General features: G+C 41.6%; 1 protein-coding gene across 1 annotated transcript; it reads right to left on the minus strand.

Annotated features, from left to right (window-relative positions):
• Nucleotides 1–905: 905 nt before the first annotated feature.
• On the minus strand, nt 906–6192 carry LOC118368147 (26S proteasome regulatory subunit 4-like). The gene is made up of 11 exons (XM_035751967.2): nt 6095–6192; nt 5743–5796; nt 5475–5571; nt 5161–5285; nt 4553–4738; nt 3884–4012; nt 3413–3509; nt 2996–3185; nt 2077–2228; nt 1759–1913; nt 906–1304 (listed from the first exon to the last, which is right to left on the minus strand). Exons 1-11 carry the CDS (start codon nt 6095–6097, stop codon nt 1170–1172), a joined length of 1323 nt encoding a protein of 440 aa, XP_035607860.1. The 5' UTR covers nt 6098–6192; the 3' UTR covers nt 906–1169.
• Nucleotides 6193–13221: the final 7029 nt, after the last annotated feature.

The raw sequence follows: 13221 nt of genomic DNA on the forward strand, positions 1-13221 counted from the left end.
AAAGTCATTGAATATCTCTTTGTAGCGTTCTATTCAAGGGCTTCATATTTTAAGTAATACTTCAACGTAATGTTTTTTTGCACATGGGTCTGGTCAAGCTGGTGATATTGTCATTTAACTACGCTGTGAAATGTAACCATGTTGCCATCCCGTCTATTTGAAAAGCAAAACATTTGGGCTCGAGATGGATGGTCGGAGACTAGAGGTGGCGAGGGACTCCAAGGTACTATTCTTTCACTATGAGCACCCACACATGGACATGAAGACCATCAATCCAGGCTTTGTTGCCCTCATCCTCTTTGGCCATTATTATTGGTGTTTCTGTGTGTCTTAACTCATGAAAGCAAAACAATATTACTGCTACCCTCATAACTTTCCCCTGTCTCTTGGTCCATCACTATTGTTAGGTGGTGGTATGAAAGAAAGCTCAGCTGGAGAAAAGGAGATTCCAGTTTGAAGTCATTGAGGCAGTTGGTGGGAAGAAATAATGACTGATACAGTAATTCTGAACTCTTATAATGTAATGTCCTCTATGGTATTCTCATTTTTTAAATGCAGGTTCAAGGGCAGGACAACTACCTGGAACAGCAAGAAGCTACCATGACACACTTTGTGGCATTGTACTTTAATAGTTTTGTTGGTTGTAGTAGTTTTGTTAATTGTCTAAGTGTTTATTAGTTATCGCTCAGTTTATTTACATGCAAAGTTGTTATCCACTTATCTCCTTCCTCCCTGATTGAAACAACTGTCAGCTGCACATTATGGAAATATTCTAACATTAATTCATGAACATGAATAACATGAATTCTAACTTGTTCCTTCAATCAAATAGTAAAACAAGAATTTACCATTTACCAAAAAAATCAATATATACTTTACTTCAAATAAAAATCTGAAATACAGAACAGTTTCCCAAATGGTTTATTTATTATTATTGTACTTCAAGAGGTAATACTTAGGTTATGGTAACAGACCAGAATACAGTTTGTTCATTTGTTCAGAAATCCAACTTTTATTTAATAGCTGCAGAATTGACTACCAAACAGCTGGCTACATCTAGACCCAACGATACAATGAACACATAAGGAAACGTTTTACTAGGCGATAATAACAGTTTTGAAGCAGTAAGTGAAAGACTAGAATGTTGCCGAGGTGAGTTCTGTCCATGTTTAGAGGTACAAGCCCTCTGGTGTCCCTTCCTGTTTCTTGTACAGCACGTTCTCCTTTGACTTCTTAAAGTCCTCATTAGTCACCTTCATCCTGCGCTCTCTCAGAGCCATCAGCCCTGCCTCTGTACAAATGGCCTGAGAGAGAGAGAGACAAAGTTACAAACACTAACAGTGAAAATGCATTGAGGTGCCACAGGATGACAGCAAAACCAGAAGGTGAAAGTAAAATAAAGATGGGTTTAATCAAAGAGAACAAATCATAGTTATGCTGAGAAGTAGGTGGTAGATGTTCATTCTTCCCTGTCCTCAGTGATTCTCCACAGAACAAAGAGACAGGATGTAATTTAAAACCTCCAATGCAGTGCCTTAGACCACTGCGCCACTCAGGAGGCCCCTACACAGATTCTAACCAGATGTTGGAACTGAAAAGCAACTATTTCCATTGATCATTAATTCCCTACTGACCCCTAGTCCTCTGTGTTGTGTATTATCTTAAAATTTCCAGAAAGAGGTATATACAGTAGGCTGCATTTTTACAATTAGTCTAAGTACTATGCCCCAGCTGGTTGCTGTAACGTCAGTATTGCACCTTGATGTCAGCTCCGGAGAGGTCATCCTTGGCTAGGATCAGGTCGTCCAGGATCACATCGTCTGCCACAGTCATCCTGCTGGTGTGGATCTGGAAGATCCTTCGCTTGGTCTTCTCATCCGGCAAGGGGAACTCTATCTTTCGGTCAATACGGCCTGATGAGTGGGGGCACACACACAAAGATATATCAAATCAGAGGAGCTGCTACACGGGGCAATCACATAAGATCTCTCCAATCATTACTTCATTTAGGTGGGCATAGCCAGTATTGTATTTTCGTTTGAAGATTCATAGCCATATGATCATGTTATTGTGTACCTGGTCTGATGAGTGCAGGGTCCAGGGTCTCTATCCTGTTGGTGGCCATAATGACCTTAACATCTCCTCTGGAGTCAAAGCCATCCAGCTGGTTGAGAAGCTCCAGCAAAGTCCTTTGGATCTCCCGCTCCCCTCCTGAGTTAGAGTCATATCTGCAGAGGACACGGCACTCAGCACAGCCTCAACCACTGAGACACACCATACTATTGTAGAGATGTCCTCCTATACATGGAAGTTCATCAAAGTATACAAAACATTCTGTAATCACAGTGTTCACTGTACTGCTAATTTAATCACCAAGCAATAGTGAAGCTAGTAAGCCTTGTCCAAGCCAGAAGTGCCATTACGTGATTTCAGCCTACCAGTACACCCCTGGACAGGACCCTTACCCCCGAATCCAACAATGCTGAGTGCCATACAGAGGCATTGGAGTCTTTGGTATGACTCGACCGGGGATTGAACCCCAAACCTGCCAATATCAAGGCGGACACTAATGAGTTTGTGCAATAGCATTGTTTTCTTATTTTGACATAGGTTGCATTTAGACAGGAAGTCAAATTCTGATATTTTCCACTAAACTGGTCTTTTGACCAATCACATCAGATCTTTTAGTGAAAAAAAATATCAGAATTGGGCTGCCTGTCTAAACGCAGCCATAACCACAAGATAATGTAAAACACTGACTGACAACTGTTGTATTGGGGGGGATGGCATGGCGGTTGGAAAGTGGGTTAGTGTGTACTTGTTTGCACTTTCTCCCTATGTGCAATAATGTAGCAAAGTAGTCTATAGATGTTTTTTGCATGAAATGAGCCTACTTTATTTTTTTCACTATAACTAATTTACTCCTCATTGACAAATTACACACACTCTGCACACCTCAATGACCACGGCCTGACTAAAGAACAGCTAGCCTTGCCTCTTAGTCCCGATAGCGTCGATCTCGTCGATGAAGACGATGGAGGGTGCGTGTTCCTCAGCCACCCTAAACAGCTCTCGGACCAGCTTGGGCCCATCCCCTAGGTACTTCTGAATCAACTCAGAGCCCACCACACGCAGGAAAGTTGCCGAAGTCTGGTTGGCCACTGCTTTCGCCAATAGGGTCTTCCCTATCACACCACAGGAACAGTATCAATCTATGACACCTTTAGAGGCGGTTTCTACAAAGCTACAAAGCAAGCTCAATGGAAAATCTCCATTGAAAAAAATGCTTTTCAGTCCAGGATTAAGCTTAATCTGTGCATGGGAAACCACCCCTTTGAGTATTACCAGAGAAAAAGACATCCAAATTCTGTTCTGTCTTTACTTTTATCCATCATTGTTTCAGTTGTCTTACCTGTCCCTGGTGCTCCATACAGAATGACTCCTTTAGGAGGCTTGATGCCCATCTCTTCATAGTACTCTGGATGGGTCAGAGGGAGCTCCACAGACTCCTGAGAGGGACATAGGGAACAACAAGTACAGTTGTCAATCAGTAGATATGGTTACCATGTGTTGGATATCGTTCCAATCCAGCCATTCCAGTCTTCCGATTTAAAGGGATAGTTCGAGATTTTGTCAATTAACTAGCATTAGTGCTATAACTGGAAGTGTACAGGAGCAGCTAGCAAAATCTCTCTCAATCAGTGACACCAGCCTCCACTGACCCAGCTGTATCCATTTACATTAACATTGTGCATACAGAACAGTTAGTTTGGAACGATTTTGGGAGTCTCACGCAATAAAACGATGTGCTTAAGTATAGCATTAACAATCAAGTTTGCCGTGTATTCTACTTCTCTACGATCTCTATGTCTGAAAATGTCACCTTAATTTCCTGGATCTGCTGGTCCAGTCCACCAATGTCAGCATATGTTTCCTGTGGAGCCTTCTCCACCTTCATCACGGTCACCAGAGGATCGGTGTCATCCATCAGGACCCCAATGACGGCATGGACCTGTGAACACACGCACGTTACGTTCTTCTATCCTTGTGTGGACCTAAAATGTCTTCCCATTAAAAATACTATATTCCCTAACCTAACCATATTTGTAACCGTAACCCCTATGCCTAAAATAGCCTTTGTCCTCATGGGGATGTGGGAAATGTCCCCACGAGGGAGAATTTTCCTTGTGGGGACTTTTGGAGATTTTAGAACCAAACCACCCACCCACCCACGCACGCACGCACGCACACCCACACACACACACACACACACACACACACACACACACACACACACACACACACACACACACACACACACACACACACACACACACACACACACACACACACACACACACACACACACACACACACACACACACACACACACACACACATCCCTCAATGGCATTGCACAGTAAAGATGAGCTCTTCAATTAATGCTAATGACAGTAAGGCAACAACTAAACACAGCAAATTCACTTGACTGAAACACGATCGGTCAATGAACTGAGGATTCAATTCCCTTAATAGAAAACTCAGTCAGTACTTTGTGGTTGAGAAGGACGGAACAGCCCGGCTCCAGCAGATCTTTGTCTACGAAGGAGAGGATGCTGACATAGTGCTCAGAGCCCACAGACGTGGAAACGATGGCGTGGTTGTCATCAATGATCTCCTCCAGGTTCCCCACTGACATGGGAGTCCCTCTCAGATCATCTACCTTAGACCTCTCCTCCTGCAGGACAACAGAAGGCAGAGCGGATGGGTGAATTAATTAATATCTAGATGAAAAGGTGCAGTGTGAAGGTTTTATAGTGCTAAGTGATGCAAAGATATCAACTGATATATTATATTTTACTGATAGGATACAAAATGTTCATATAGCCTATAGTCCTGTGTTTATTTTTATGTTTCCTTACATTTACATTTGAGTCATTTAGCAGACGCTCTTATCCAGAGTGACTTACAGCAGTGAGCGGGTATATTATTCATACTTTTTTCAGTACTGGGAATCAAACCCACAACTCTGGCGTTGCAAGCGCCAAGCTCTACCGACTGTGCCACACAAGACTTACGCTGCCTGCACATGAAGTGTCCTTCGGGAAACAAATATCTAGGCATTTGAATTGATTTTTTTTTCAGTCACGTGATGAGTACCTCCTGTTTCTCCTCCAGGGGTTTCATCTGTTCCTGGTTCCTGATAAACTCCTCCTCCATCAGCAAGTAGTCTTTGATCCTCTCCTGCTTCAGCAGTTTCAGCCTGCAGTGTGTGTGGGGAGTTACTGAGAGAGAAAGATAGAGAGTTAGAGCAGTCCGTTCTATGCAATGGGTAATTGTCCAGGAAAAACAGCAGTTGTAAAATTGTAAACAACTTTCTGTCATGGTTTTACAATTCAACCTCAGTAGATAGAAAGGAACTCTGCCATGACATAGTTAAAAGTCTAAGGTTAATAGTAGCCAACTAAACTTACCAAGAGGTAGCTTGCTGGCAGCATCAGGTCCCTTGCTCTTCTTCTTCCTCTTCCCAACCCTGGTGGGGATAGGTGGTTCATATTTCTTTTTCTTATCCTGGAAAGTGCAGAAAAAGTTACAGAACAGTGTGATCACCTATCCCAAAAGGAAGGGTCGGTGTGTACCAAACTGGTAAGATGAATATTCAAGTTTTCAGAAGGTTAGTATTATTAACTAGCAACATTAGCTACTATACTTGAGACAGAGTAGCTAGTATAGATTGTTTACCTTGTCGTCTTTCTTTCCTCCTCCGGGTCCATGTCCTCCACTCTGACTTTGACCCTGTCAAATAAATCACGTCGGACAGACAGTGATGATACACTTAAAGGCATTTGGTAACAGTAACTTGATTGGAGTCCAAAACAATAACAATTTACTAGACATCAAGCTAGTTAGCAGTGCTAACACGCTAGCTAACAGCTTTCCACTGGCTACAAATGGCAGATTGTAGTTGAAATGCAGTAAACACGTTCAACAGAATACGACAGTCGCTAATATAATAATCAATTAAGGTTAAATAGTCATTAAATGCTTTAAAATTATAGAAATATTGATTTGGATAAACTGCTGCCTCACTTACCATAGCTGCTTGCTATCAGACAGTCTATCAGCGTCGCTCACGTAATACGTCACAGTAAGGCAAGTGAAGCGTTTCAAAATGAAGAAAAACGCAGATGAAAACCCTGTTGTGGCTGTTCTGTGAGAACCAAATCATTGGTGAAGGCACTATAACCAGGACATATGAAGCTATCAATAAGTTGTTCTTCATGGAGATTCATTTACATTTTACACCAATTCCAACACATCCAACTAGGTCTGTAAAACTGTTTAGGTGCTACATTCAATCAGCTCATGAAGCCTATCACAGGATTAGGAATTTTAGAAAGGACATGAAAGGTCTGACAGAATAAAAGGTCAGTCATTTTGGTCAGGGAGTTAGTCAACCTTGGTCAGCCAGTGTGCTGTGATAAAATGGATTTGAAGATTATCTTCACAGTACATTAGCTAGCCAGCCAGTTTGTGTAATGTTACCCGTAATGGTGCCCTGACGTCTGTGTCCAGTTTTCCGTTAGTTACGGAAACATTCTATGTATTTATGTTAGCAAAAACCTCCTAAGAACCTATTCAGAATACTTTGGCATTAGATAACATTCCTTTAACGTCAAAATTGACACAGAATTATCACGTTTCATTGAAAGAACATTCACGTGTCCAGTTTTCTGAGGGTTAGGAGAATATTCTATCAACGTCACACCAAACATACATAGAACATGGTTTCCATGTTCTCAGAATATCGCCTAAGATATAAACGTCAAGGGAACGTTGAAAGAACATTAATGTGTCCAGTTTTATGATGGTGAGGCGAATATTCCATCAACGTCACACCAAACATACACAGAACATGTTCTCAGAATATAAGATGTTGATGTTCTAGACACGTTTCATTGGAACAGTAGAGTATATACTATGATGCTCCTACCCCGTGTCAAAAACAATAGATATGCCTGGGCCAGTGGTACTGGTTCACCTTATGCGGATATCAGCTTTACATATGTGGGTTATAGCCCAATCAGTGTCAATCCTGTAGTCTGCAAGTGCAAGTTCATTCAAATATGAAGGGTATCTCTATGCTCATGGCACATGTACTTATTTTTTTACCTCTCAATACAAGTGCCTCTCCACCTTGTGAAACTGGGAGATTTGTTGAAAGCATTAGCATTTCATAATGAGAGACTGTCAGTGAGACACGGCAGCATCACATTTATCTTTTCAAAAGCCTTAAGGGACATAAAACCTAATAATGCTCTACGATACGGTAAGTAGGTACACCTCCAAACTGATGAAATATGGAAATGCCTTGTTTGTTCAGTGAGGTCTGCGTTTGCTGCGGATATTTCCCAACATTAAGCCACTGTAAGCCTATTCATCTGAGGGACATTTAAAATGAAAACTTCTGTGAAAGATAAATAAGCTTTCTGGGAGTCATATAACTGCTGTCCAACCCACTCTTTTTCTTTTATGAGGACATATGGATGTTGATCTATGTTATCCAACCATACATTATAAAATACCATGTACAGGCTAAGGGGGAGAATTGGTCTGGACAGATGCACTTTGTCATATTCTCATTCGGAAGTAAGTAATTAACTGGAAACATTTTCACACCTGTTCTTCTGCTGTCTTGTCCTGCAGCTTGGAGCAAAGTACAGAGGGATGAGAAAATATGTAGGGGAGAGAGCTTCTTTTAAACAATGTAATCATCTGAGAATTGAGGTCGGCAACAGGGGAGATAATTCTATAATATCTATAAGTCCTGGTTTGGTTTGTACATCTCACTCCAGCGTCATACACATATTAAATGTGAGGAACTAACATGTTGTGCTAAATAATTTCTCCAGTAGATGGGGATGTGTTACTGTAAAAATATTAATAACATGCCCATCTATACACGTGACGTTGCTAGGACTGCTCAGTGGTATTTTTCCATTCTCTAACACAGCATTCCAAGGCCAGACAACATTCTGAAGGTCAGACAGTTCCCTGAACACTTACCCCATAACTGCACATGACGATAACAAAGATACCTGGAAATACCTAACAGCTCCCATATGCCTTTATCCTCTGACTCGGAGAGGGGTTAGCAAGCCATGGCAAGACCTGTGATATCACAATTAGCTATGTGGTAAAGTTTGCACAGTCTTCGCTGACAGATAAATTACAATTGGCAATTATGTGCTATCTTTCATTGAGACTCCATTGCTGATCACATTTGTGATGAGGCCTTATGTCATTCTACCCGTTGTTCACCAGTTTAGTGACCCACCATTGCAACCAACACAGTATCACAGTATCTCCCAGTAACATTAAAATACTTTGATTGGTGCATCTGATAGGGCATGCATGTTCACAGTTTTATAGCATTTAAAGAAAATAACCTTTTCATGACTGTCAGAGGACCGTTTTTGTTTCGCCCTTTTGTGTCTGGTGGTCCTGATGCCAGCAGGGACCGGAGGGCAGAAGATAAGGCATTAGCACTTTTGACACAGTATACCTTCCCAACCTCAGCCCCATCCCCATCACCTGCAGATTTGGGTATTTCACTAGCCTTTGCCAAGTCGGCCTCTAAAAACGCAGACTACTTGGATGGTGGTGTTCCTTTCAGAATAGTCTTTCTCTGCATTCAAAAGGGTTTCTTTTTTCAAGGTTTCACCTATTTATTGAGCGTGCCAAGAATGGGAATGAGTGGAGAACACGTAGTTGGCTGGCACTGGAATTACGCTTAGGTTTACATGCACCTATATACTCTTCTTTGGATATTATGATTGTGCATTCACATGGGTATCTTTAATATATGCATCATCAATTAAGGAACTAGATAGTATATACAGGTACTGTAGCAGGTGTGTAGCAGCTTTCCCAACCTTTTAGAGTTGGTCTCCAGTCCATCATTATGTATCTAAGATTCTATTAATTAAAGCAGTGAATCAGCAACCTAGGATCCTAGACAACAGTACTTCCATTCTAAACCAGACTTTGGGGGAGAAACCTGAAGAGATCATGTAAGATGCATGAGGCTCGTCACCTCTGTCACCCTACTCTGCAATTACTGAGGATCCCATGCCTCAACCCCTCAAATAGAAGGGCAGAGTGGGCCTGACTTGTCCTATTAAAAACTAGTGCACCTCAGACAGGTTAATAACCATTTGGATATCCCCATCAACTCAATTATTCACATGAATCTAGTTACTCTCACTCTGTAGAGATGTATGGAGGACGCACTTGCCACCAAGCTTGCTTTAGCATGGGCAACACCATTGAATGCTAGGTGTTTTTCTGTCTGTCGTTGGACATCCACCATGTACTGTCAGGAGCTGGAGAGATTTGTGTAGTTGAACTTCCTTTGCCAATAACAGCTGAACTATCTGAGATCTATCTTTGATTTGAGGAAGCTGGGCTCTATCAGGTTATTAGAGTCATCAAAGCGACCGGTTATGCGTAATACGGTGGACCTGGCAGTCAGGGGAAATGGAGCCACTCTCCTTCATCAAGTCCTTATATGCTGTACGATAGTACTGTAAGATTGGCTATTTGTAGAACATGGTTTGAAATGTATACTGGAAATGCACACAGCATATTGTTATTCATATTGACTTTCTTAGAGAAGGGTTAAATAGTTGATCATAGATGCTCAGTATTTATCATTCATTTCCCCAAAGATAAACATGCAATATTTCCAGCTAAAAATGCCACTCTAAAACCATGTACACTGAAAACATAATCTTGAGGTTATATTGTAATGTTTTCCTTAATGAAAATCCACAGAGGCAGAATAAAAAATACTTATGAAAAAAAAACACTGTAAAAGTCAGTAAAAGCTTTGTAAATCTGCCACAGTGTAAGGGTTGACGCTGGTAGAGACAAGAAGCAGGTACAGGGAGTGAACTTTTAATGGCGCCGGACGTGGAACAGGACAGCGTCTGGCCGTGAACACATAACAACATTAATGCAGACACAGGGAACAAATGGCGGAGCAGAGAGTTATAGACGGGGCAATCAACAAAGGGAAGGAGTCCAGGTGAGTCCAATGAGCGCTGCTGTGCGTAATAACAGGTGTGCGTAATGACAGGTGTGCGTAATAACAGGCGTGCGTAATGAAGGGCAGCCTGGCGCCCTCAAGCACCAGAGAGGGAGAGCAGGAGCAAGCGTGACACACAAATATAATCAACACCTTTTTCAGCAGCCCTGTATAAAACTTTACACACACAAAAAAAAAGATATCACTGCAATTACTTTGTTAATTTACAGTTTGTACTATACATCCAGAGGTAGAGCTGAAAAGAGTGTCAGAACAATATCTCTAAACTTAAATTTTGTTGGGCTACCTCCCTCTCACCCCCATTTAACAGCTGATTGGTTGACATACTGTCACACCCTGATCTGTTTCAGCTATTCCTGTGATTGTCTCCACCCCCTCCAGGTGTGGCTTATTTTCCCCAGTGTATTTATACCTGTGTTTCCTGTCTCTCTAAGCCAGTTAGTCTTGTATGTTAGTCAAGTCAACCAGCGTGTTTTAACCATTCTCCTTTTGCTATTTTTCTTTTTGTTAGTCTTCCCAGTTTCGAACCCTGCCTGCACTTTGGTACCTTTTGGACTCTGAACTGGTTTGGACCTTTTTGCCTGTCCACGATCATTCTCTTGCCTTACCCTATTGGCTTAATAAATATTGTAAGACTCCAACCATCTCCCTCCTGTGTCTGTGTCTCGCCTTGTGTCATGATACATACATTTTCTTGGCTAATTCTATGTGGGATAGGAAGTCATTGCTTTGGTAGATCCATCGCCTCATATTCACCAATGACATCGTCAGCCTAATTTGTTGCATGTTATTTCACTTGGCGCACTTCATCTTCATTAAAGGGAAACTAACAGGGCATTGGGAAAGAAGCTACAGCTTCTTTAAGATTATAAACTGGAAACATTTAAAAATTAGGCCTGGAGGATCTTAACTGTCAATCTAAGTTGGGTATAGAGCTAATATAAATATCAGTCCATGTATTAATAGGCATATATTGTTTCAACTCTTGCCATGTAAGTTTGAAAAATTGAAAAAGTTATTACCACATTAACATTTCAGAGTAATTTCTTCATAAATACCTGGTCATTTCGGTAGAGAAAGTGCCATCTGTCTAGTATGTCTGACGGTCATTGAAGTGCATTAGACTTTACAGAGTGAAGGGTAGAGCACCTCCTGAGCTCTCTCTTCCTCTGGGATTACCCCTACAGAAAATCACATGATTTGACATATATGGTTTAATGTTATCACATTAACTTCACATTAGATCACATAAAACATTTTTTTGTGGTCATATATGAAATGTATGTGGTTTTTCTGCAAGGGCAGATGGGTAATGCTGGCAGTATCCGGTCAGTGGTGCCAAGAAGCTGACTGTGCCACCTGTCCTGTCCTTTACCGCGGTGCTTTTCTCTCCTCACTCACGCATCAGTAGATCCCTGTACCCTGGGAGGGGTTGTGATGAGAGGGAATTGGATCAGTCAGCCAGGAAGGATGACCAGAGAACGGAGGGCAATCTGACAGAGCTTTGACAAGGGAGAGAACAGTGAACTTTGGAAATGGCCACAGCTTTGGCCTGAACACCTGTGTGCAACCATAAATCCATTGGTCAATAGGAATTACTCCCTCTATTACCCCCTATATTGCCATTCCTATGACCCTCCCCTGCTCCATTTTTAATATGTGTATGTGATCCCTGCGGTATTTGAACCCATGACCTTGGCTCTGCTAACGTCGCTCTCCCTTTCTGAGCCACATGGATCATCCTGTATGAGCTGTATGGATCAACCTGTATGAGCTGTATGGATCATCCTGTATGAGCTGTATGGATCATCCTGTATGAGCTGTATGGATCATCCTGTAATAGCTGTATGGATCATCCTGTATGAGCTGTATGGATCATCCTGTATGAGCTGTATGGATCAACCTGTATGAGCTGTATGGATCATCCTGTATGAGCTGTATGGATCATCCTGTATGAGCTGTATGGATCATCCTTGTGAGTAGTAGCACTGTTTTCCTGTATTGTACGTGGCATCATCATGTTCAGGGGATTGGGGCTGCAGTGCTGCTTTAATTACTGGATTCATTACAGTTGAAGCGTTACCTTGTGGAAAGCAGGAGGCTCTAATAGTCTAATTCCAGCTGTACATTGGGAACAGGAGGCTCAGTCAGAACACAACCTGCTGAACCCATTAATATCCAGATATGAAGAGAGAAAATGATTGGTTGGAAGTCTGTAGGCTGTTCATACTGAACAAAGACAGTACATGGGGATGTATTACTTTGGTTAGTTCAGAATGGTGGTCGTTGGAATGAGAATTGGTGAAATGAAAAGGTGGTTGTTAAAAGGAGAATCGTTGTACTGACTTGCATTTTATATATCAATTTTTGAAATTTAGAAGACACTCTTATCCAGTATGACTTACAGTCAGAATTTCATGGTAATAGTCTATAGTGAGTGGATCCCTGGCGTTCAACCTTCATCCAGCATTATATTTTTTTGTATATAATACCAGAGAGCTAGAACATCTCAGTATTAAGACCTCCAACGGTAACACACACACTCTGTTAGACATGTACATTGCTATAAACTGTCCACAGGTTTTGATTTCAAATCAGTTATTATAGTCTTCATTGTCCTCTCTTTGTCCATTCTTGCTTCCATCTCTGTCTCCACCTCAATCATTTATTTGGATTCCACTGTGGCAATGATGAGTGTGTTAGGCCTGTTTTTTCCTCCTCAATGTCAATGACTATTTCATCCCTGTGTTCTTAGACTGTTGAATAAGCAATCGTGATTTATAATTTTCGTGGGGAGTTGCAAGGTCACGTGTCAAGGCCAGAATGTAATTATCATAATAGACAGCTGGCAATCCAGTCCTTTTTTGTTAGGTGAACCCGAGAGCCACACATTACAAAAGCCAAGGTGATTTCTTCTGCATGTCCTCATCTATTTTACCAGATGACAATGGCACATGACGAAGAACGAGAGAGATAGAAAGGAAGAGAGAGAATGAGAGAGAGCGCAAGAGGAAAAAAGTGGGAGAGTAGGTGTTAGAGAAAGGAAAATATAAAAATATTGTGTCCTTGACATCTGTACAGCTTGGCAGCACTGACAAACTGCGAGCTAT

This window comes from Oncorhynchus keta, chromosome 35 (genome assembly GCF_023373465.1).
Source record: "Oncorhynchus keta strain PuntledgeMale-10-30-2019 chromosome 35, Oket_V2, whole genome shotgun sequence".
NCBI classification, from domain to species: domain Eukaryota; kingdom Metazoa; phylum Chordata; class Actinopteri; order Salmoniformes; family Salmonidae; genus Oncorhynchus; species Oncorhynchus keta.

Bases quoted from the DNA above. Each gene is read 5' to 3' on its own strand.
- LOC118368147 (XM_035751967.2), bottom strand. The intron at 3,186-3,412 runs GTAAGACAACTG...GTGGTGTGATAG, and splicing joins GTATGGAGCACCAGGGACAG to GGAAGACCCTATTGGCGAAA. The intron at 1,914-2,076 runs GTACACAATAAC...CCCACTCATCAG, and splicing joins CCCTGCACTCATCAGACCAG to GCCGTATTGACCGAAAGATA.